Source organism: Cydia pomonella, chromosome 28 (assembly GCF_033807575.1).
Source record: "Cydia pomonella isolate Wapato2018A chromosome 28, ilCydPomo1, whole genome shotgun sequence".
NCBI lineage: Eukaryota > Metazoa > Arthropoda > Insecta > Lepidoptera > Tortricidae > Cydia > Cydia pomonella.
In genome coordinates, this window is record NC_084730.1 from 2,226,922 (window position 1) to 2,250,947 (window position 24,026).

General features: G+C 42.9%; 1 protein-coding gene across 1 annotated transcript in view; it reads left to right on the forward strand.

The window, feature by feature from the left end:
• The window catches only part of LOC133533059 (protein PAT1 homolog 1), a 44,950-nt gene extending 24,208 nt beyond the window's left edge, over positions 1-20,742 (forward strand). The window contains exons 13-17 of the mRNA XM_061871990.1: positions 186-344; positions 1,789-1,932; positions 12,419-12,558; positions 16,161-16,263; positions 16,531-20,742. Coding sequence (XP_061727974.1) covers positions 186-344; positions 1,789-1,932; positions 12,419-12,558; positions 16,161-16,263; positions 16,531-16,833 — 849 coding nt within the window. The 3' untranslated portion in view covers positions 16,834-20,742. The remainder of the gene's footprint in view (positions 1-185; positions 345-1,788; positions 1,933-12,418; positions 12,559-16,160; positions 16,264-16,530) is intronic.
• Positions 20,743-24,026: the final 3,284 nt, after the last annotated feature.

Here is a 24,026-nt window from a genome sequence, read left to right on the forward strand (position 1 = left end):
AGGATTTGATCCCGGGACCATCAGCTTCGTAGGCAGGGTTACTACCCACTAGGCCAAACCGGTCGTCATCGGTTAAGACACATACATGTGTCTTAACCGCTTTGGTCTAGAAAGAACTTGACCATAAAAATCTATCGCTGGCTCACAGCCCATTTTAACTACTGGCATTTCTAAATCCATTGCAGGAAAGAGAAGAGAAGCAGAAGCAGCTAGAGGCAGCACAGAAGGAAGCTCTAGAGAACGAGCTAGAAGAAGACTCCAACGTGTTCCTGAGGAACATCGAGTCTGTGCAGCGGAGGCCTAAGCAGGACAGCCCAAAGAGCGAAAGTGTGGACAAGAGACAGGTAACTAACATGTAACTAATTACAGAAGAGAATCAGAAGTAATTAGAGGCAGCCCAGAAGGAAGCTCTAGAGAACGAGCTAGAAGAAGACTCCAACGTGTTCCTGAGGAACATCGAGTCTGTGCAGCGGAGGCCTAAGCAGGACAGCCCAAAGAGCGACAGTGTGGACAAGAGACAGGTAATTAACATGTAACTAACTACAGAAGAGAATCAGAAGTAATTAGAGGCAGCCCAGAAGGAAGCTCTAGAGAACGAGCTAGAAGAAGACTCCAATGTGTTCCTGAGGAACATCGAGTCTGTGCAGCGGAGGCCTAAGCAGGACAGCCCAAAGAGCGAAAGTGTGGATAAGAGACAGGTAACTAACATGTTACTAACTACAGAAGAAAAGTAGAAGCAGCTAGAGGCATCCGATTTTAGACAATAGTACATTGTGCAACGAGGGGGGTAAGTGAAATTTTGGATACGAGGGTGGTAATTCCCAGCCGACAGCCGCAGACTGGAGGCAATTAATGACCCGAGTTTGCAATATTCTTACCCCCGGAGTTACACACAATGTTTTTCATCACACTTGCGAAGAAAAAACTAAATTATAAGCGAAATAATTCTTAAATACGATGACATATTAAACTCTTTGTATTTGGGTCAAAAAAATTACGATGTCTTGTTTTTTGTTCCCGAAAAATGTGATGGAGTGGAGCTTTTTGTATGAGATTAAATTTAGTTTTTAATTTTTCTCATGTAAAATATAATCTACAGCTAGAAAGGCAAAGGAATTATTATTTTTTATTTGATAGGAAACAAATACAAGACGAGGAAAATAATTGGGTACTTGACACATGTTGAATATTATAACAAAATTTAGTTAAATGGATAGAAAATGTGCCATCCATTATAAAAAAAGTGGAATTTAAAAAATTATATTGAGATTATAAAAAAATACAAGGCAGTCTGAAAAAAATTTTTTTTTTTGTCTTTCAAAAATAGAAAACAAATGGTACAATTCAATTCCTTACATTTTATTGAAAAATAAATTGTATGACAACTATACACATAAACGCATATTTCAGGGTCAAAATGGCAATTTCCTTGATCTTCCATACATTTAGGACAAACTTATATGATGTGACGTCACATTACATTATTATTTTGTTAGAGGCGTTTCAATCGTCAAGTGCGAGCGTCAGACTTTAACTCTCATTTTTGACCCTTGGGTTGCTTAAATTCCATGAGTCCCATATAGACATTTGATCCTCAGGAAAATCAAGATCGTTTGACATTATTTGCAAAAAACTGTCAAGTAGCCAATTATGAGCAATTTATAGACCCTACTTGAGAGCATGGAGGATATGGTTTTTTTTTACGAACGAACGATAACTTTTTCGCCATAACGACCTTGGCATTTAAAATTTAAGCATTAAAATTTATATCAAAATATTACCATTCAGGTGGTGAACCTAGCTGTGAACCAGAAGCCGCCGCCAGTCAAGAACCTTCTGGACGAAAACAAGGACGAGCTGGTCGACAAAATGTTCGCCGGCTTACTACACGCGGACAGGCTCGCGCAAATGCTCACTGTTAGAAAAGGACGGGTGAGTTGATCCTCTCTCTGTCTTAGAGCCTTTCAGATGGTGAACGTATCTTTGAACTAGAAGCCGCCAGTCGAAAACCCCTTAGACTAAAACAAGGACGAGCCGGTCGACAAAATGTTCGCCGGCTTACTGCACGTGGATAGAGTCGCGCAAATGCTCACTGTTAGAAAGGGACGGGCGAGTTGAACTTCTCTCTGTCTTAAAGTCTAGCAGGTGGTGGACCTAGCAGTGAACCAGTAACCGACCCCGGTCAAGAATCTACTACACGAAAATAAAGGATGAGCTGGTCGACAAAATGTTCGCCGGCTTACTGCACGCGGATAGAGTCCCGCAAATGCTCACTGTTATACTCTGTATCTTTAAGTATTTAAATAAAAGTAAACAAGCATTTGTGAATTCTCAGGTGGTTATAACATTTATTCGTATACAAAACCACCTGGATCTGTGACTGAACGACCTGACTTTAACCTACATTATTTGATCATGTAATGTTTTCATCTACCCTCAACTGGTTTAAGGAGCCATTTGAGGGTAGATTTTATTTACTTTTATTTAAATACCTAAAGATACAGAGTATAGAAAAGAACGGGTAAGATTTAAAACTTTTCTTTCTGTTTTGGTAAGTTTAATTATAAGAAACACTAAGGAGATTCCTGATGCAGAGGCTGTCTATCGCGATTCAGCGTGGCAACGCGGCGAGCGTGATGGGCACCTTTGCGCCTGGGAGGGCTCGGGACGGGTTGTTTGATTAATTTTTGTATTTGTGTTTACATGATTTGTTTTTAATAATTATATTGATAATGCGTAGGAGATTATTGAGATGTTTTTTTTTTCGTGAAAATTATAAAATATTTATTGGTAGGCATTTCGTTTTATCAAAACTTTGGATAACCTAATGGTAAGACATGCTAAAAACATCAAGTTAATCTGACGTAATTTATGGATGACCTCTTAAGCGCATGACACATTCCGCACACTTCATCCGATTCGTACATCGCTCCGAAGTTTGAGCGAGACAGTGCTATGCGCATATTATAGCGTCATCCAGCTCGCACGTTGGCGTCGACGTGCCAATTGGACGCAGTGTGCCATGCGTAGGGTTTGCAATCCGAATATTCGGGTATTAAATATATTCGAATATCCGTCGATAATAATATCCGAAAATATTCGAATAATACAACTCAAAATATCCGAACAAAGGGATATTTCAGATAACACAGAAATAACGTTTTTAACTATGTTTTAATACAAATACCGTTATTCGGATATTTTGAGTAGTTTTATTCGAATATTTTGGTAATATTTCAGATAACAGAAATAACGCTTTTAAGTATGTTTTGATACAAAGACGTTATCCCAGCCAATTTTAAATGATTACTTTTTTTTTTTTTTTTTTTTTTTAATTTATTGAGAAACAAACAGTCTTAAAATAAACATATGAGCAACTTAGCTAATAGCTATGGATTGATTTCGTTATAGACCTATAGTTTCCTAATTTTAAATTATTCGATGTACAATTGAAAAAATAATAATAGTGTAAACTTATAGCGTACATAACAAAAGCGTAAATTTATATATAAAATATATATATATATATATATATATATATATATATATATATATATGTAGAGAACTGAGAAAATACTTAAATCACAGGTACCTATTATCAGGTTGCTGCAACTTTTCACCGTTATTTTAGAAAAGAATATACTGCTCTTTTAAAGAGGCCTAATGAATTGCAAAACAAATCTGCGTCCATACAGTTTTCATTGTACTGCCTACATACGCGCCCAATATATGAATGCTGTGCGTATTTCGTTCTGCTGTTAGAAATGCTAAATAATGCCTTACTGCGACAACTACGTTCATTTCTACGGGGGACACGGAAACCAATTTTATGTAATAAGTCGGGGGCATCTACAATATTATTAATAATTTTGAATAAAAATACTAAATCTGTACAGGACCGTCTAAGTGAAAGTGGCTGGATATTATGATGTGTAGCCGAGGAAGCGTAATTTACATAGTTACGACCCACTCGAAATTCCAGTGCTTTAATGAACTTTTTCTGGAGTCTTTCAATTCGAGTCTTATGGACATTAAACAAAGGATTCCAAACCACAGAAGCAAATTCCAATCTGCTGCGAACGTAACTATTATAAAGAAGTTTATAAGTGAGAGGTCTTCGAAAAGGTTTTGCCACGCGAAGAACGAAACCCAGTTGTTTATATGCCTTGTTTAAAATATGATCTATATGAGGGTTAAACGTTAGTTTTGCATCCATTAACACCCCTAGGTAACTATGTATAGTTACGACCCACTCGAAATTCCAGTGCTTTAATGAACTTTTTCTGGAGTCTTTCAATTCGAGTCTTATGGACATTAAACAAAGGATTCCAAACCACAGAAGCAAATTCCAATCTGCTGCGAACGTAACTATTATAAAGAAGTTTATAAGTGAGAGGTCTTCGAAAAGGTTTTGCCACGCGAAGAACGAAACCCAGTTGTTTATATGCCTTGTTTAAAATATGATCTATATGAGGGTTAAACGTTAGTTTTGCATCCATTAACACCCCTAGGTCACGTATACTGTGCTGTCGTGTTAGAGTACTGCCACACAGCCGGTAACTGAATGCAATGGGATCCCTTTTCCGCGTGAAAGTAATAACTGAACATTTGTCACTATTTAAAAACAGATTATTTTCCACACAATAAGTTTCAAACCTAGTTAAATCATCCTGCAACAGAGCACAGTCGACGTCAGTTTTAATGACTCGAAATAATTTAGTATCATCGGCGTATAAAAGAGCTTTTGAATTTGTTAGACACTCCGTGATATCATTTATGTATAAAATAAATAATAACGGACCCAAATGGGACCCTTGTGGGACACCTGAAGTAGTTATTTTAAAAGCCGATGAGAAACCTCCGAGTACAACACTTTGGGACCTATTTTCTATATAAGATTTTACCCATCGAAAAAGATCACCGTGGATGCCAAGGTTCCAAAGTTTCACCAAAAGCGTATTGTAAGAAATTTTATCGAACGCTTTGGCGAAGTCTGTGTAAACTGCGTCGACTTGATACTTATTATCCATTGCATCTAGTATGACTTCACTAAAGGACAAAAGATTACTCTCCACACTTCGGCCCTTGTAGAACCCGTGCTGACTCGGATTGATATGACGCCGGACAGCGTATGACAATTGATCAGTAACAATTTTCTCTAATATTTTACTGAATTGGCATAACTTGGAGATAGGCCTATATTTTTCGATGTCCTGACTTATAGAACCTTTGGGTATAGGTGTGATCCACGCCGTTTTCCAGATTTGCGGGACTTTCCCCTCCTTGATAGACTGCTGAAATATTTTAGTGACGGGAACAACCAAAGTATCAGCACATTTACTAATTAGTAAAGGATGTATACGATCAGGTCCAGCGCCCTTATTTATATTAACAGATTTCAGATATTTGAGGACAATTTCATTTGTCAAAATGATACCACTAAAGTTTAAAACTGGCTTTGGCGGAGGTTCCAGAGAGTTAATGTCCAGAGGTGGCAAAGTGGACTGTTCAAAGACTGATTGGAAGTGATCACTGAACATATTACAAATACTTTCCCCGTCGGATGCTGAAACCCCCCTGTAATTCATTGTTTGTGGTATACCATTATTGGACATTGAAGACTTAATAAATTTCCAAAAATATTTTACATGTGAATTTATTTTATCCTCGGAACTATCTATATAATTCTTGTAACACTCATTTTCAATTTTTTCAGCCCTTTTTCTTAAGATTGTAAAACTTTCATAATCTAACGGGTTACCATAACATTTCCATAATTTATGATATTTTCTTTTTTCTTTCAAAATCTTTCTTAGTGACCTACTATGCCATACAGGATAATTTGTACACGAGTTTCTGGAATAACGGCAAGGTACGTGTTTGTCTATTAAGGTATATAACAAATTATAAAACTTGGTTACGCAACCTTCGACATTTAAATTATTGAAGAATGTTTCCCAATCTACATTTAATAGGTCGCTATTAATATCATCATAATTTGCTGAATAAAATTTATATATAAGAGTTTTGGCAGGTTTGATTGACGCAGTATAATTAAGTTTTAAATTTAAAATTAATGCCGGATGATGCATATCCTCTGGAGTCAAAGGAAAATTGCACCTGAGGACTGTACAAAGCCCGCTACTAAATATGAGGTCAAGGACACGATTATTTACATTAACAATATAGTTAAATTGATTTAAATTGCAGAGGGCCATAAAATCATGTAAAAATTGGACTAAAACATTACTAGAACTATTTAAAGATAGTGCACCGGAGCCTCCATCTAACCATTCGGCATGGGAGATGTTAAAATCCCCGGTAATAAGGAATACATCGTTAGGGTGATCGAGAATAAGTCGAGAAGTTATGTCAAAAAATTATTCGACAGCATCCATGTGGTTAGGTCCGTGCGGAATATATACACATGCTATATTTAAGTATTTACACTGAGAATTATTGTTGTGATCGTTAGAAACAGGGAGCGAAATCCAAACACACTCTGCATGCACGGGGGAGGGGCAAGGCCAGGCGCGGCGCAGCGGCTGCAGCTCGCGGCGCGCCGCTACCAGCACGCCCCCGCCGCGCGCGGCGCCGCTGTCGGCTTCCGAGCGGTCGCATCTATATACTATGTATCTTTCGTCAACATATTCTCTGTCATAAAAATTTGAGGTCAGCCAGGATTCAGTGATACAGATAAAATCGTAATCGGCCAGGGCAAGGTGTGAAAAGAAACTATGCGATTTAGTTCGTAGTCCCCGTACGTTTTGATAATAACCGTTAAATAGCTTATCTGTCATTGAAGATAAAGAATATATTTATTTGCACTATTTTAAATGTAAGAACATAGCATAGGCGTATATATATATATACTGTGTGTAGCTATTAACAGCAGTAGTAACTAAAAAGGCACCGTTATAGTTTAAAGCAGTTGAGGTATTATAAAATAATAGAATACAAGAGCATATATATATTGTTTATTAACAGGTAAAGTATTTGTGGCATTGCCGCGGGCGTATGTAGGTACATATAAGTGGTTGAGATAACGACAGCATTCACATTCACAATAATGTAACGCGCATGCAGGTCTGTCCACAATAGTCGTAAACAAATAATTAACGAATGATGTGATTAGTGCTAAATTGACGAAAAGTACTTTGGCAGTTATTTTTAAAGACAAAGGGCAACAATAGAGTATATAATAATCGTATTCACATGCATACATGTACATAATAATATAACATAGTCACTTTAACTTTAAAAGATCCGAATCATTATTTATCGCGACGATTTTAGATGTGTCGGTCTTACGCATGAGGATCTTGCAATCGCGCGTCCAAAGGTATGCATACTGGAGTTCAGCTTTCCTTTCCCTGGCGCGTTTTAAAAGCAGTTTATTTGCCGGCGTTAGGTGATCACTTATGAATATGGCGCGAGCCGGTCCCTCCAGGCCGATGTCTGCGGTGGTGAGGCCGCGGCGCGCGCGCACCGCTGCCAGCAGCCGGTCCTTGCACAGCCGTCTGGTGAATTTTACTATAATCGCGGGGGGACGTAGTCCCGTCGCACTCGCATTGCTATCTGCGCTCCTGTCGCCCGCCGTGCCACCTTCTGAGTTGGGGTCAACCTAACCAGCATTTCTACTGACGAAACGGCGGACGCGATGTATGGAATCAACCTCGTTAGCCTCCAGATGTACACCAACTTTTTTGTAAATAGTGTCCAGTATCATTAAAAGATTTTCACTCTTTTTATACGGTATTCCAGATATTTCGACATTGTTTATCCGTGCATTTTGATCGCGCACATGCAATTCATTTTTTAGGTTATGTATTGTCTGACTTGAGGTGGCAAGTTCCGATTGTAATTTCGAAACGACTTTCGCACTGTTTTCCAAGGCAATCACTCTGTCTTCTAAACTGGAAAACCGGGACTCCATCTCGTTCCACTTTGTATTTAAAGAATCAACAGAATTGAAGATTCGCTCAATGTCTGCTTTAGTGGTGCCGAACTCTGCCCTAAAACCTCTCAGCTCCTCGAGAATGGTGGCTATGTCCTGTGAATTATCGGGGCCGGCCCGACATTTCTGGCATCGTATTCCTGCTCTTCGATCCATGTTCATTTTTCGGTAGGTGGTTTCCACTACGCCGATGCACCCAAAGTGAAATTGATTACGGCAGCTGCCACAGTCCACACCATCAATCACGGGTTCACTACAAGTTTTACACTTCATAATGACCGTATTAGTATTTTATATACGAAGATAAATATTTTCCTTATATTCGCGGTTAGTAAATCGTGTAGTTAAGCGCGCACGAAACTGGTTTCTTATCAGTGCGCGAGACGATCGCTAGCCGCGGCCGCTAAGAGCGAACTGATTACTATAATAACAAACATAATGTTATCTTTAAAACCGTACTTAAACAAGGAGGGTCTATATCTGGATTAACTAGTCCATATTTGGAAATACATCTAGTGCCTCACCTCGTGTTCATTCGTCTACATTCAGTATCAGTTCCATTAGCAATGAAATAATAACTATAAAAGCAATACTTACTTACTCTACTGACTCAGTAACCCAAAATGGCTTCTGACACAAGAGAACGTCACTTGCCCTATTCTGCGCCACTCCACGCTATTTGGATACTTCAAGCGCGGACAGGTCTTTCAAGGCCACATCGCTCCAGTGGTATATCTTCTCACAGCTGGATTCTCTCCCGTCCTGTCCAAGTGACGGAGCCAGCGAAATCATGCGGCTATAATCTCGCTAATTATATTGGGTGCCGCAACTAGCTTCTCTAGCTCCATATTTTTCCTACGCCACCAACTTCTATCTTCATCTCTAATAGGTTCCAGAATCTTCCACCAGAATTCTTCGTCACTAAGAGCTTGTTCTCTTTTTTCCCGTGTCAGAGTCCAAGTGTGAAACTCACCTCCACATGAAAATCGGATTACTGATTCGAATCTGGCTCAGTCTACTGATCAGATTCGACACTAAAACTCGGTGGTCCGCTGCCGAGCATCTAAGAGCATTTTGGATTCGAACATCTATCTCCTCTCCCCTTCGGTTGGTAACGCCCGGCACTGTGCAACCAAGGTACCTTTGTAGGCAGTTGCTCCGACTACTAGGTCTTTTCTTTTCACTCTGATGTGATGATACCTTTTCATTAGGAGATATTCTGTTTTCTGGTGGTTGATTCTGAGACCATCTTCTCTCCTTCCTAATACTCTACGATCCTAGCCATAGCCTCCAGTTGGCTTTTGTGTAGAATCTATAGCCCCAAGTCATCAGTATATCCAATGATCTTATGTTTGCCGTTCAACTCTACACCCCCACCCCAAAAACAATTTTCGGACGATGTATTCGTGTGCCAAGTTGAACAGCATTGGCGAAAGAGCGTCTCCTTGTTTCAGACCAGTGACCAGTTCAAATTCGGCTGTTGTTCTCCACGAGTATTTTACACTCATCCTGCTTACTTTGGTGGCGAAAGCTATCATTTTTAACAAGTTGTCTGGAACTTTAAAGCACGGCAAAATTATACAGTGTCTCTCTGACATAATTATGCTTTGGAAAAATCAACAAATAGGATATGGATGTCTTGTGCCTACTCCCATTTCTTTTCCATCGCCTGTTTCAACAGGTGAAAGCAATAATAACTATGAATAAATAAAACAAGGACTTTGTCTAAAACTAATAATCAACAACAACGAAACTAAAAATTGCATTTGTGATATTTTTACTCTGCATGAGTCTCCGCCTGATGATGCGACCTCAAAGCATCCTATAAGGTCTGTGAAACTAGCATCTGGCCAACGCATTTCTCTGTCCATCACGCGGATATTCAAATTAGTATTCTGAGGGCCTACCGCGAAACACGTTCGACGTGTTGCCTCCCTCTCACACTTACGTACGAATTTACAAGTGCGACACAGAGGTAACACGTCGAACGTGGTCCGCGGTAGGCCCTCTGAACCGACATGCTGTTTAACGTATAAATAAGCTCTCGAAAGGGGCACAATGACACGAGGACGCAGATTGTTGTCAAACTCTATACAACTTTTCATTTTATATAATATAACGAATTTTCATGCGAATTTATTTACATTGCGAGTTACTCGTAAATCCAATTCAGCTGACCAATCAAATACAGCAATTTAGTGACATTCGTATGCGATTTCTCGGACCGTTTACATTAGATTAGATTAGATTACATGATTTATTTCATGAAAGACAATTACATAATAAATTTGCATTGATGTCAAAAATATAAGAATTTCTATCATGATCGTCAAAATAAAATAAAATAAAAATGAAAATAATAACAGTACTAATGAAATAAAATTATAGCTCCAATAAGGATTGTCAATACAATTCGAATAACAGTAAGTAGGTAAATACTTACAAAATCCAAAATATAAATTTACAATGTCAAAACTTACGAAAATACGAGAACAATAAGAATAAAAACGATAAATTAATAAAAGAACACAAATAATATCTCCCAATAAGAATCGTCAACACACAACAATATAAAAAAAAAACAATGAAATAGTATCTCCCAATAAGGATCATCTGTATGATAAAGAAAACAATGTCAATAAATAAAAACAATAAGAATAAAACAATTTCTGAATCAAAATGTCAATTCCATGAACTCATTTACTGAGTACAGAGGGTTTTCCAACAAAAGGTTTCTCAATTTACGTCTAAATATTTCGTCGCATTGCTCGTTTCTTATCTCGGCAGGTAGGTGCTCGAAATAAGTAGGTCCGATTATTCGTGGGTTCCTTTTTGAAAGCACCAAGCGACGAGGAACTGTTCTGAGACGACCTGTGTTACGCAGTTGTTTTCCTGGACAATCTACACGAGAAAATTGAGCAATATTATTTCTGACAAAGATTCAAAGATTCAAAGATTCAAAGAATTTATTTGCATAGAACACAGTAATATAAAGGTCTTACAAGATAAAAGAAAATCCGTGCATTCAGTCTGCATGCAGGCGTGCAAATATTTAAAAAAACAGTCAATATATATAAAAATAGAAACAAAAATTTAAAAATTTAAATATTATTAGTTCAAAGAGGTGTTGTGAGTAGTGAGTCATTATGCGTTCCGAAATAAAAAGTTCTTTACATGGATGTCTGTGTTTTACTCCAGCAAGTGTACGAATTGCTCTCTTCTGAACTATGAGGACTCTTCTGGCATCAGTGGAGTTCAAAAATCAGTGGAGAAACAAAAATTTAAAAATTTAAATATTATTAGTTCAAAGAGGTGTTGTGAGTAGTGAGTCATTATGCGTTCCGAAATAAAAAGTTCTTTACATGGATGTCTGTGTTTTACTCCAGCAAGTGTACGAATTGCTCTCTTCTGAACTATGAGGACTCTTCTGGCATCAGTGGAGTTACCCCAAATGAGCGTGCCGTACGACATAATAGAATGGAAGTGAGCAAAGTACACCTGCTTTAGAGCTTCCTTCGAGATAAGTGGCGAAATAAATTAAAAGTGGAAAAAGATTACTGTCTCGGTGAGGAGGGAGGTTAAACATACTGGATCACTAGCCTATGCTCTGACAAATGATCTACCAAGATTTTACTCAAGGATAGTAAATATTTCCACCATATGGGTCTTTAGGGACGCACTCTAGCGACATCTATTGTAAGAGCGTTATGTTTTTTACAGTACATATGGTGCTACTTTACCGCACTAGTGCGAAAATTAGCATATTACGTTACTATGTCGAACATTTAATGGGCCATATGTACTGTAAAACGTTGTACGATACATGTGCGAATAGGTAATTCGCAACTCGTGTCGATTTAAAATACTCTTGTTTTAATTTATCGCCACTTGTTTCGAATTTCCTATTTTTCGCACTCGTATCGTAATGTAATATTAAACGTCTATCGGAGTTCCAAGTCATATTGGAAATTCACCAGGAATTTCAGACTTTTCTGGTCGGTACAAAATTACTTATTCTCGTTTATATGAGCAAACGTATGGCTGCCTCCTTGTGTGTGTTCTACCGCTTGTACAATGGGCTGTGTTCTGAAGAATTGTTTGACATGATGCCCACGGCCGCTTTCTATCACCGCACCGCTCGTCGTCGGTAGGGGGTTCATCCTCACACCCTAGAACCTAAATGGTCGCGTACTGTGTAGTTTTAGAGGAATTTACTCCGCGGACGCTCCAGCTGTGGAATGAGCTTCATCCGAGGTTTTCCCGAGGGTCTGTAGTAAGGTGTTCTTCAAAAAAGGGGTGTACAGGTTTTTAAAGGGTGGGCAACGCGCATGTAACACTTCTGGAGTTGTAACCGTCCATAGGCCGCGGTGACTGCTTACCATCAGGCGGGCCGTATGCTTGTTTGTCATCGTCGTGGTATAAAAAAATGAGGTGTCACTTACATCGTTTTATCGTTCCCAGACGCTGGTGGCGCGGTTCCTGGCGCGCTGCGGGGCGCACGCGCTGCTGCGGGCCGTGTGGGCGCGCGCGCTGCGGGCGCTGCCGCAAGCCGCGCGCCGCGACGCGCAGGGGCTGGCCGCGCTGCAGCCGCACTACAGGAGGTCAGTACTGCTCCATGTAGACTAGCACTGTACGGTGCCACGCGTGCTGCGGGCCGTGTGGGCGCGCGCGCTGCGGGCGCTGCCGCAAGCCGCGCGCCGCGACGCGCAGGGGCTGGCCGCGCTGCAGCCGCACTACAGGAGGTCAGTACTGCTCCATGTAGACTAGCACTGTACGGTGCCACGCGTGCTGCGGGCCGTGTGGGCGCGCGCGCTGCGGGCGCTGCCGCAAGCCGCGCGCCGCGACGCGCAGGGGCTGGCCGCGCTGCAGCCGCACTACAGGAGGTCAGTACTGCTCCATGTAGACTAGCACTGTACGGTGCCACGCGTGCTGCGGGCCGTGTGGGCGCGCGCGCTGCGGGCGCTGCCGCAAGCCGCGCGCCGCGACGCGCAGGGGCTGGCCGCGCTGCAGCCGCACTACAGGAGGTCAGTACTGCTCCATGTAGACTAGCACTGTACGGTGCCACGCGTGCTGCGGGCCGTGTGGGCGCGCGCGCTGCGGGCGCTGCCGCAAGCCGCGCGCCGCGACGCGCAGGGGCTGGCCGCGCTGCAGCCGCACTACAGGAGGTCAGTACTGCTCCATGTAGACTAGCACTGTACGGTGCCACGCGTGCTGCGGGCCGTGTGGGCGCGCGCGCTGCGGGCGCTGCCGCAAGCCGCGCGCCGCGACGCGCAGGGGCTGGCCGCGCTGCAGCCGCACTACAGGAGGTCAGTACTGCTCCATGTAGACTAGCACTGTACGGTGCCACGCGTGCTGCGGGCCGTGTGGGCGCGCGCGCTGCGGGCGCTGCCGCAAGCCGCGCGCCGCGACGCGCAGGGGCTGGCCGCGCTGCAGCCGCACTACAGGAGGTCAGTACTGCTCCATGTAGACTAGCACTGTACGGTGCCACGCGTGCTGCGGGCCGTGTGGGCGCGCGCGCTGCGGGCGCTGCCGCAAGCCGCGCGCCGCGACGCGCAGGGGCTGGCCGCGCTGCAGCCGCACTACAGGAGGTCAGTACTGCTCCATGTAGACTAGCACTGTACGGTGCCACGCGTGCTGCGGGCCGTGTGGGCGCGCGCGCTGCGGGCGCTGCCGCAAGCCGCGCGCCGCGACGCGCAGGGGCTGGCCGCGCTGCAGCCGCACTACAGGAGGTCAGTACTGCTCCATGTAGACTAGCACTGTACGGTGCCACGCGTGCTGCGGGCCGTGTGGGCGCGCGCGCTGCGGGCGCTGCCGCAAGCCGCGCGCCGCGACGCGCAGGGGCTGGCCGCGCTGCAGCCGCACTACAGGAGGTCAGTACTGCTCCATGTAGACTAGCACTGTACGGTGCCACGCGTGCTGCGGGCCGTGTGGGCGCGCGCGCTGCGGGCGCTGCCGCAAGCCGCGCGCCGCGACGCGCAGGGGCTGGCCGCGCTGCAGCCGCACTACAGGAGGTCAGTACTGCTCCATGTAGACTAGCACTGTACGGTGCCACGCGTGCTGCGGGCCGTGTGGGCGCGCGCGCTGCGGGCGCTGCCGCAAGCCGCGCGCCGCGACGCGCAGGGGCTGGCCGCGCTGCAGCCGCACTACAGGAGGTCAGTACTGCTCCATGTAGACTAGCACTGTACGGTGCCACGCGTGCTGCGGGCCGTGTGGGCGCGCGCGCTGCGGGCGCTGCCGCAAGCCGCGCGCCGCGACGCGCAGGGGCTGGCCGCGCTGCAGCCGCACTACAGGAGGTCAGTACTGCTCCATGTAGACTAGCACTGTACGGTGCCACGCGTGCTGCGGGCCGTGTGGGCGCGCGCGCTGCGGGCGCTGCCGCAAGCCGCGCGCCGCGACGCGCAGGGGCTGGCCGCGCTGCAGCCGCACTACAGGAGGTCAGTACTGCTCCATGTAGACTAGCACTGTACGGTGCCACGCGTGCTGCGGGCCGTGTGGGCGCGCGCGCTGCGGGCGCTGCCGCAAGCCGCGCGCCGCGACGCGCAGGGGCTGGCCGCGCTGCAGCCGCACTACAGGAGGTCAGTACTGCTCCATGTAGACTAGCACTGTACGGTGCCACGCGTGCTGCGGGCCGTGTGGGCGCGCGCGCTGCGGGCGCTGCCGCAAGCCGCGCGCCGCGACGCGCAGGGGCTGGCCGCGCTGCAGCCGCACTACAGGAGGTCAGTACTGCTCCATGTAGACTAGCACTGTACGGTGCCACGCGTGCTGCGGGCCGTGTGGGCGCGCGCGCTGCGGGCGCTGCCGCAAGCCGCGCGCCGCGACGCGCAGGGGCTGGCCGCGCTGCAGCCGCACTACAGGAGGTCAGTACTGCTCCATGTAGACTAGCACTGTACGGTGCCACGCGTGCTGCGGGCCGTGTGGGCGCGCGCGCTGCGGGCGCTGCCGCAAGCCGCGCGCCGCGACGCGCAGGGGCTGGCCGCGCTGCAGCCGCACTACAGGAGGTCAGTACTGCTCCATGTAGACTAGCACTGTACGGTGCCACGCGTGCTGCGGGCCGTGTGGGCGCGCGCGCTGCGGGCGCTGCCGCAAGCCGCGCGCCGCGACGCGCAGGGGCTGGCCGCGCTGCAGCCGCACTACAGGAGGTCAGTACTGCTCCATGTAGACTAGCACTGTACGGTGCCACGCGTGCTGCGGGCCGTGTGGGCGCGCGCGCTGCGGGCGCTGCCGCAAGCCGCGCGCCGCGACGCGCAGGGGCTGGCCGCGCTGCAGCCGCACTACAGGAGGTCAGTACTGCTCCATGTAGACTAGCACTGTACGGTGCCACGCGTGCTGCGGGCCGTGTGGGCGCGCGCGCTGCGGGCGCTGCCGCAAGCCGCGCGCCGCGACGCGCAGGGGCTGGCCGCGCTGCAGCCGCACTACAGGAGGTCAGTACTGCTCCATGTAGACTAGCACTGTACGGTGCCACGCGTGCTGCGGGCCGTGTGGGCGCGCGCGCTGCGGGCGCTGCCGCAAGCCGCGCGCCGCGACGCGCAGGGGCTGGCCGCGCTGCAGCCGCACTACAGGAGGTCAGTACTGCTCCATGTAGACTAGCACTGTACGGTGCCACGCGTGCTGCGGGCCGTGTGGGCGCGCGCGCTGCGGGCGCTGCCGCAAGCCGCGCGCCGCGACGCGCAGGGGCTGGCCGCGCTGCAGCCGCACTACAGGAGGTCAGTACTGCTCCATGTAGACTAGCACTGTACGGTGCCACGCGTGCTGCGGGCCGTGTGGGCGCGCGCGCTGCGGGCGCTGCCGCAAGCCGCGCGCCGCGACGCGCAGGGGCTGGCCGCGCTGCAGCCGCACTACAGGAGGTCAGTACTGCTCCATGTAGACTAGCACTGTACGGTGCCACGCGTGCTGCGGGCCGTGTGGGCGCGCGCGCTGCGGGCGCTGCCGCAATCCGTTGTACGATACACGTACGAATAGGTGATTCACAACGAGTGGCGATAAATTAAAAAAAAAACACGATTGTCTGAACTTGTATCGTAAATAACTATCATTTTATTTCATGGCACCTTTGAGAAAGCACTATACGTACCTCGACGTAAAAAGGGGTTGCCGGCCTCAATAACTATCCGTCTAGGCCCGGTGTACTTCCCGGCCTCTGTAGTAATGTACAATAGCATACCCTGAAAACGAAATTAACGAAAAACGTATGGTTTGTTAACAGATACATCCAAAGCGCGACAGGCTGGAACCCAATCTTGGAATCATGCGGGTTACTAGCGGAGGCGTTAGACCCTGCGAGGACGCCCTACGCACTCGCTACACCCGTAAGTCACACCCAACAACAACAAATTATTATTATTATTTACTAACCTCGCGTCCGTGTACAAAGCATTTAACTTGCTGCCTATCAAAGAGCATTTGAAATAGAGGTTAATTGTCAAAAACAATTTTATAGCCACAGTAAATTTACTGCCATCTTTCGACACATGATTAAAAAGTGGCGCCATCTTGCCGGGCATAACCAAACTTTGTGGCGCCATCGCTCGAAACGATGCTGTGATTATTGCCTGTAACTGTGTTTTTTTTTTCAGTTAACCCTAAGCTGCGTATGCGCCCTAATAGAAAAGGCGTCCCTCCTCGTCAACACCCCTGAAGCCACCTCAAATGAACGTCAGTGGTACAAATTCCTCAAAACCCTCGCCCGAGCGCTCAAAACCACCACTCTCGCCGTCGCCAAGCCCGTCGCACCACTCCCAGAAAACAAACTACTATTCCACTTGAAGCAATTAGAGTCGAGAACCACTATAGAGATACTGCAGAGAGGTAAGAGCGCGGAATTTGCAGATTTGTCCAAAGCTGATGTCATGGAGCAACTGATAAAACATCTGTGCTGATGACGGTGTTTTAATCGTGCGTGTGGGCACGTTGAAAACATGTTGCGTCATGGGAATAAAGATGGGAATCAAATATCAGAAAATAAATTACTATTCCATTTGAAGCAATTTGAGACACTACATACATGTCTATAGAGAGATACCAGGCGGCTTATTATCAGGCGGGCCGTATGCTTGTTTGCCACCGATGTGGTATAAAAAAAAAACTACAGAGAGGTAAGAGCGCTGAATTTGCTGATTTATCTAAACCTGATGTCACAGAGCGACTTGTAAAATATCTGTGCTGATGACGGTGTTTATATGTGCGTGTACGTTGAAAACTTGTTGTGTCATGGGAATAAAGACGGGAATCAATTTGTGACATTACATATATTTCTAAAGAGAGATACTACAGAGGTATAAAAGCTGATGTCACGAAGTAACTGATAAAACATGCTGATGATGGTGTCTTAATCGTGCGTGTGGGCACGTTGAAAACATGTTGCGTCATGGGAATAAAGATGGGAATAAAATATCAGAAAATAAATTACTATTCTATTAAAACGGCTAGAGTCTAGGATGACTATTGAGATCCTAAATAGGTAAGAGCGCAGAATTTGCTGATTTATCTAAAGCTGATATGACGGAGATTAATTCGATTAAATCGTGCGTCATAGTTAGCACGTTCAAGACATGTTGCGTCATGGGAATAAAGACGGGAATTAAATACCACAAATTAAATTACTATTCCATTTAAAACAGCTAGAGTCTCGGACGACTATAGATATTCTACAGAGAGGTAAAAGCGTAAAATTTGCAGGTTTATCTATAGCTGATGTGACGGAGGTTAATTTAATCGTGCGTCATAGTTAGCCCCTTGAAAACATGTTGCGTCATGGGAATAAAGACGATAATCAAATATCAGAAAATAAATTACTATTTCATTAGAAGCAATTTGAGACACAGATAAATCTATAGAGAGATACTAGAGAGGTAAGAGCGCTGAATTTGTTTTGTTTAAAGCTGACGTCACGGAAACTAAAAAAACTCCTCTTCTGTAGGGCTAAGATGGTCGGCTCTTTGTTATTTGTCACCATACCTGTCACGTTTTAACAAGTATGTAAGCGCGAAAGTGACGGGCATAGTGACAAGTGATAAAAATGGAACCATGCTGCCACGGCTGATGATGGTTAATTTTATCGTGCGTCATAGCTATCACGAGTGGAAATCGCGTTTTATCGTTAACAGAAATCAAGCTAATATTTTGTTAGTGGCAAAAGTCTAGGACGGTTGAAAGATCAAGATCAAGGTTGAAGTAAAAGTGCTGATGATTTTTGTTGTTTTTTAGTGTGCGTCACAATTAGCGCGCTTATCATTTATTGAGACCGCATCATGTACGCGAAATTTAAGCATTTGTACTAAAAAATATCGTTTGCGTCATAATCAGCATGTCTTGTGAAGACGAGAAGCCACTGTGTTAAGAGGAAAGAGTACGCTCGCTTCTCCATACAAACGTAGTCCCCGTTTTCCTCTCTGGATATTGACATTTTTAAAAATATTTTTACCTTATTCGATGTACATTAACCATAGCTATTTCTCTACGTTTGACTTGTTTACATTTTTTGATTATTGTCAAAATTAGAAGCGAAAAACAGATTTCATACAAATTGTTAAATTAACTTATAATAATTTAAAATTCGAAAAAACATCAAACGTTGGGGCATAGCTGTGTTATATAACAAATTGTGTCAAAATATGTTTAATAATGTTATTATCCAGAGGGGGAAATACTTACGTTCGTATATAAACTCTGTATCTTTAGGTATTTAAATAAAAGTGAACAATTTGTACATTTTCGGGTAGTTATAACATTTATTGGTTACCCAACCAAATACAAAACCGCCTGGATCTGTCACTGAACGACCTGACTTTAACCTACATTATTTGATCATGTAATGTTTTCATCTACCCTCAACTGGCTTTAGGAGCCATTTGAGGGTAGATTTTGTTTACTTTTATTTAAATACCTAAAGATACAGAGTGTGCATGCCGTATAAGATTATTTGTTTAGTTTTGTTGAGTTGCATGTCATGACTGCCATATATGGCTTAAATAACGATTGTCAACATCTTAGTCCATAAAGCGTCATATTATTATGTAACTACAATCATTGCTTTGCTTGCATTTGAAATAATTCAACAACACCTATAATTATAGTCTAACAGAGCTAAGAAGTTAATCCTGGCATAATTATCTAGTTTTTAATTAATTAACTGGTTGCCCAAGATAGGCTATGCCTAGTTTGGGGACCCCTGTTCAAACGGTTTATTATAAAAGTATCGCTGTATGCACGCAACCTCAACTTAGTGTATATTCCCCGCTGTTGAACCCATGTTTGTGTGTGCAATAATGAATTAATTTTTCATATTCAGTTATAATTTGACCCTTATACACCGTGTTTTTTTTTCGTTAATTTCAAGGGTGCATTCCTGATCAAAAATTAAGTAACCAAAGCAAGAAATATTACTTTGCTAATCCGCGAGTAAATAACGTATATAAAATTAAGTTTTGTGCTTTTGGTGGTGGGTTGTTATATTTATTTGCGTATTTATTTTTGCGGTGGGAGGGTGGGAACATTAATTGCATATAAAAATACGCCAGTAAGTATAACGGGTAAGCACTAATTGACTAGCACGTTATTTTCTCGCGGATTAGCAAAGTAATATTTCTTGCTTTAATTAACATGGATTTCCGCTCAGTAACGCCTGATTTTATTAATTAATTAACTTTCTCGAAGACCGGTATTCTAATTAACTCCATGTCTGAGATAATCAATAATTTATTTTTATCTTATAAGGCCCTTACGAGCGTATACACTTGCCTTAAGGCCTGTTTACTTATTGATTAGTGTTTCAGTACATTTGCTACTAAACGTAAGTACTATCTCGGACGATCGATGTTCGAAATGACATTGATATGTCACAGTTTTCAATTTTTTGGTTGAATTAAATGTTATGCCCGTGTTACAACAACGCTATATGCAACATTTAATTACGTTTTATAAAAAAAAAATGTTTATTTTTTGCAAATTAACTATGCCATTTAGTTTCCTTAAAAGTACTTACCCATACCTCGGAGTTAACGGAATACAATAAAAACACGGTGTATATATGACAGTAACGTTATCGGTTAAACGGTTCATAACTGTAAGGATTGACATCTTAGCTGCGACAGACTATAGTATATGCGTCATTTGTAGCTGGAAACATTTGTGTCATATTTAGCTGACAATACGTAAAATCGATATATGTCAGTAACGTTATCGGTTAAACGGTTCATAACTGTCAGGATTGAAATTTTAGCTGCGACAGACTATAGTATATGCGTCATTTGTAGCTGGAAACATTTGTGTCATATTTAGCTGACAATACGTAAAGTCGATAAATGTCAGTAACGTTATCGGCTAACGGTTCATAACTGTAAGGATTGACATCTTAGCTGCGACAGACTATAGTATATGCGTCATTTGTAGCTGGAAACATTTGTGTCATATTTAGCTGACAATACGTAAAGTCGATAAATGTCAGTAACTGTTATCGGTTAAACGGTTCATAACTGTAAGGATTGACATCTTAGCTGCGACAGACTATAGTATATGCGTCATTTGTAGCTGGAAACATTTGTGTCATATTTAGCTGACAATACGTAAAGTCGATAAATGTCAGTAACTGTTATCGGTTAAACGGTTCATAACTGTAAGGATTGACATCTTAGCTGCGACAGACTATAGTATATGCGTCATTTGTAGCTGGAAACATTTGTGTCATATTTAGCTGACGATACGTAAAGTCGATAAATGTCAGTAACGCGCTCATTATCACAGACTGTAATCAAATTGAAGAAAATAAATGGTACCTTTGCTGCTTTTTATATTGGACTATCGTATAGATCGTGTCGTTGACGAAGACGCGTGCCTTGATTTGTAATGTCCATGTCATTAAAGGTTAGATTTGGATGACACGAACTATTACTACGTAAAGCAAGAAATTATTTGTTACGATAATAGTCTGGAATGTATTTTAACGGAACGTAGCCGCAGGGGTTTTGAATTGCCAAAATGCCAACAACACAAGTATACCTATCTGTAAAAGTTTTAGATTTATCCATACTCTCTTCTTCCTCACGTTGTCCCGGCATTTTGCCACGGCTCATGGGAGCCTGGGGTCCGCTTGACAACTAATCCCAAGATGTGGCGTAGGCACTAGTTTTTACGAAAGCGACTGCCATCTGACCTTCCAACCCAGAGGATAAACTAGGCCTTGTTGGTATTAGTCCGGTTTCCTCACGATGTTTTCCTTCACCGAAAAGCGACTGGTAAATATCAAATGATATTTCGTACATAAGTTCCGAAAAACACATTGGTACGAGCCGGGGTTTGAACCCGCGACCTCCGGATTGCAAGTCGCACGCTCTTACCGCTAGGCCACCAGCGCTTTTTTACCACCAGATTTATCCATACTGACTATATTAATAGACGTGTATATTGTGACACAATTTTCTCGAATGTTTCATCATTCTAATCTCATTTTAAAACTACATTAATTGTAACCTTGCACATACAAATGGGATGAGCTAGGGCTGCCAAAAATGAACCAAATAAAGTGGAGTAATGGTTTATGAGTAAAAAAATATTTTAAATAAAATTGTTAAATAAAATTGTTAAATATTTAAACACAATGAGATGAGGTATATCTAGGGCTGAAATTAGTTATATTGCTCCACCTTATAAAATAAACGAAATAGAGCAAAAACGAGTATGTATAGAAAAAAAATATTTTTTTAACTATGGTATCTAAAACTACGTAAACAAATTACAGCCCTAGATTTCTTATCCTAATGTAAGTACAGTCCAGTTTATAAAAATGTGCACATTTTTTCACCTTATTCCGATGGGTTAGGGTGAAAAAATTAATACTTACACACAACACGTCTGTACAAAGTTTCAGAGCAATCTGGCTAGTCGTGTTAAAATGAGAACGTAACTACGTTTGTATGGAGAATCGAGCTTGCTGCGGACTTAAGGCTTGGGTTTAAATGTTGTTCAAAGCTTAATGTAATGTACATTCATTTACAAATCTGAGTGGTTATCATTTTTGAAATTTAAATTCCCCGTGGCTACAATACTAAAGACCCAATTCGACTGAACAGGAATCACATTTTAATCTGATATTTAACCGTTTGAACGCCACGTCTATCGTACGCGGCGCGTCATCATGAACCTTGTCGGTACGCATGAAGGTTAATATTGGGCTGTAGCCGCGCGCGTCATATGACGTCTTTGGCGGTCAAAAGGTTAACTAATTTTGGAATAAATAATATTCATGCTTGACACAATAAGGTTAAAGTTTCTCACTTAGGCTTATTCTTTGTAAGCTTTCGTTCTTCTCTTTATAACGTGGTAGAAAGAGACGAAAGATTGCTTCGACATTCGAAACGCACTGTTGAGTACGTTACACAAATCGTTACATATTTTATGCTATTTAACATTTTATGTACAATTCGTGTCAATTTTCATGTAAAAATCAAAGATCAATTGAACTATTTTGCCATCACAACTAAAGTTTTTTTTATGTAAAAAAATAAAATGAAAATTGTCACGAATAAAGACGGCGAATATGTAATATTAATATTAAAAAAAAAAACCCTTAAAATCATTTATTCATTTATTTATGTAAATATTAAGACATAAAGCAGGTAACATTATACTTAGTTAATTAAAACATCTAAATAGATATATTTATTATAGCACGGGGTTTAAATAATATAAAAAAAAATCTAAAAAATATCCATTGAATTTTACAATATGGAGGATATATGTTTTTCAGTCCATAAAAATTCATGGATTATAATTGAAATGAGGATTGACTTTTTACAATTTTTCTCGCTTAAAAAAAGCGACGTATTTTTTTCAAATTCGCTTTTTCCAAAAAAGTCTGTCCTCACCAGCAAAATCACATTTGGACATTTGTTTAACTTAATGTGACTAGCTTCAAGTTGATGTAAAGAAACTTTTTTTCTCATGTAAAGAACGACTAAAATTTTAGACTAAAATTAGTCTTGTAGAAACATTTATTGCTATTGTATGTAAGAAATACCTCAATCCTTTCAAAACTTAAAGCGCACGATGTGGCATAAATACAAACCACCCGACTGGATTTTTAATAGTACATTACGATACAAGTGCGAAAAATAGGAAATTCGAAACGAGTGGCGATAAATTAAAACACGACCGAAGGGAGTGTTTTAAATCGACACGAGTTGCGAATTACCTATTCGCACATGTATCGTACAACGTTTTACAGTACATATGGCCCTTGAAATGTTCGATATATTAACGTAATATGTTAATTTTCGCACTAGTGCGGTAAAGTAGCACCATATGTACTGTAAATTATATAATGCGTCCAAAAGGCGCCACTGCCATGAATATAGCCAATAGTATAAAAAATACGTAAGTTTGTTAAAAGTCTTATCGTTATAACTACTATCAAAGATTCATTGTTCGTTTAAGATATGCAGTCGAACCCCCTTATTCATAAACGTGTGCTAAAGTTGATAAGCCGCTAACAATCGTTTGTCCCTTTCCGACGTATTGGCATGATGGAAAGGGACAAACAATTGTTACCGGCTTGTCAACTTTAGCACACGTTTATGAATAAGGGGGTAAGCCCTTAGGGCGCACGCACGCGGGTGCCATTGTCGGCAAAGAGACTGAAATAGAGCTGGATTGTCAAAGAAAACATTGTAGCCGCAGTAAATTTACTGCCATCTTTCGACACATGATTAAAGCTTTTAGAACGCCATTTGACTTTGATCCTTATTCTTTCACTGATATGTGTTCAATTTGTTAAATATCAAAAAGTGGCGCCATCTTACCGGGCACTACTTAAAGGTTATGGCGCCATCGCTCGAAACGATGCTGCTATACCTTTGGCCTTTAATATATTAGATGGCGCCACTTTTTGATATTTAACAAAGTCAACACATATCAGTGAAAGAATAAGAATCAAAGTCAAGTGGCGTTCTAAAAGTTTTAATTATGGCAAAAGATGGCAGTAAATTTATGTCGCTATAAAGTTTTCTTTGACAATACACCTCTATTTCAAATTCTCTTTGCTCATCGTTACGGTATATTCGACTTAAAATACGTGAGC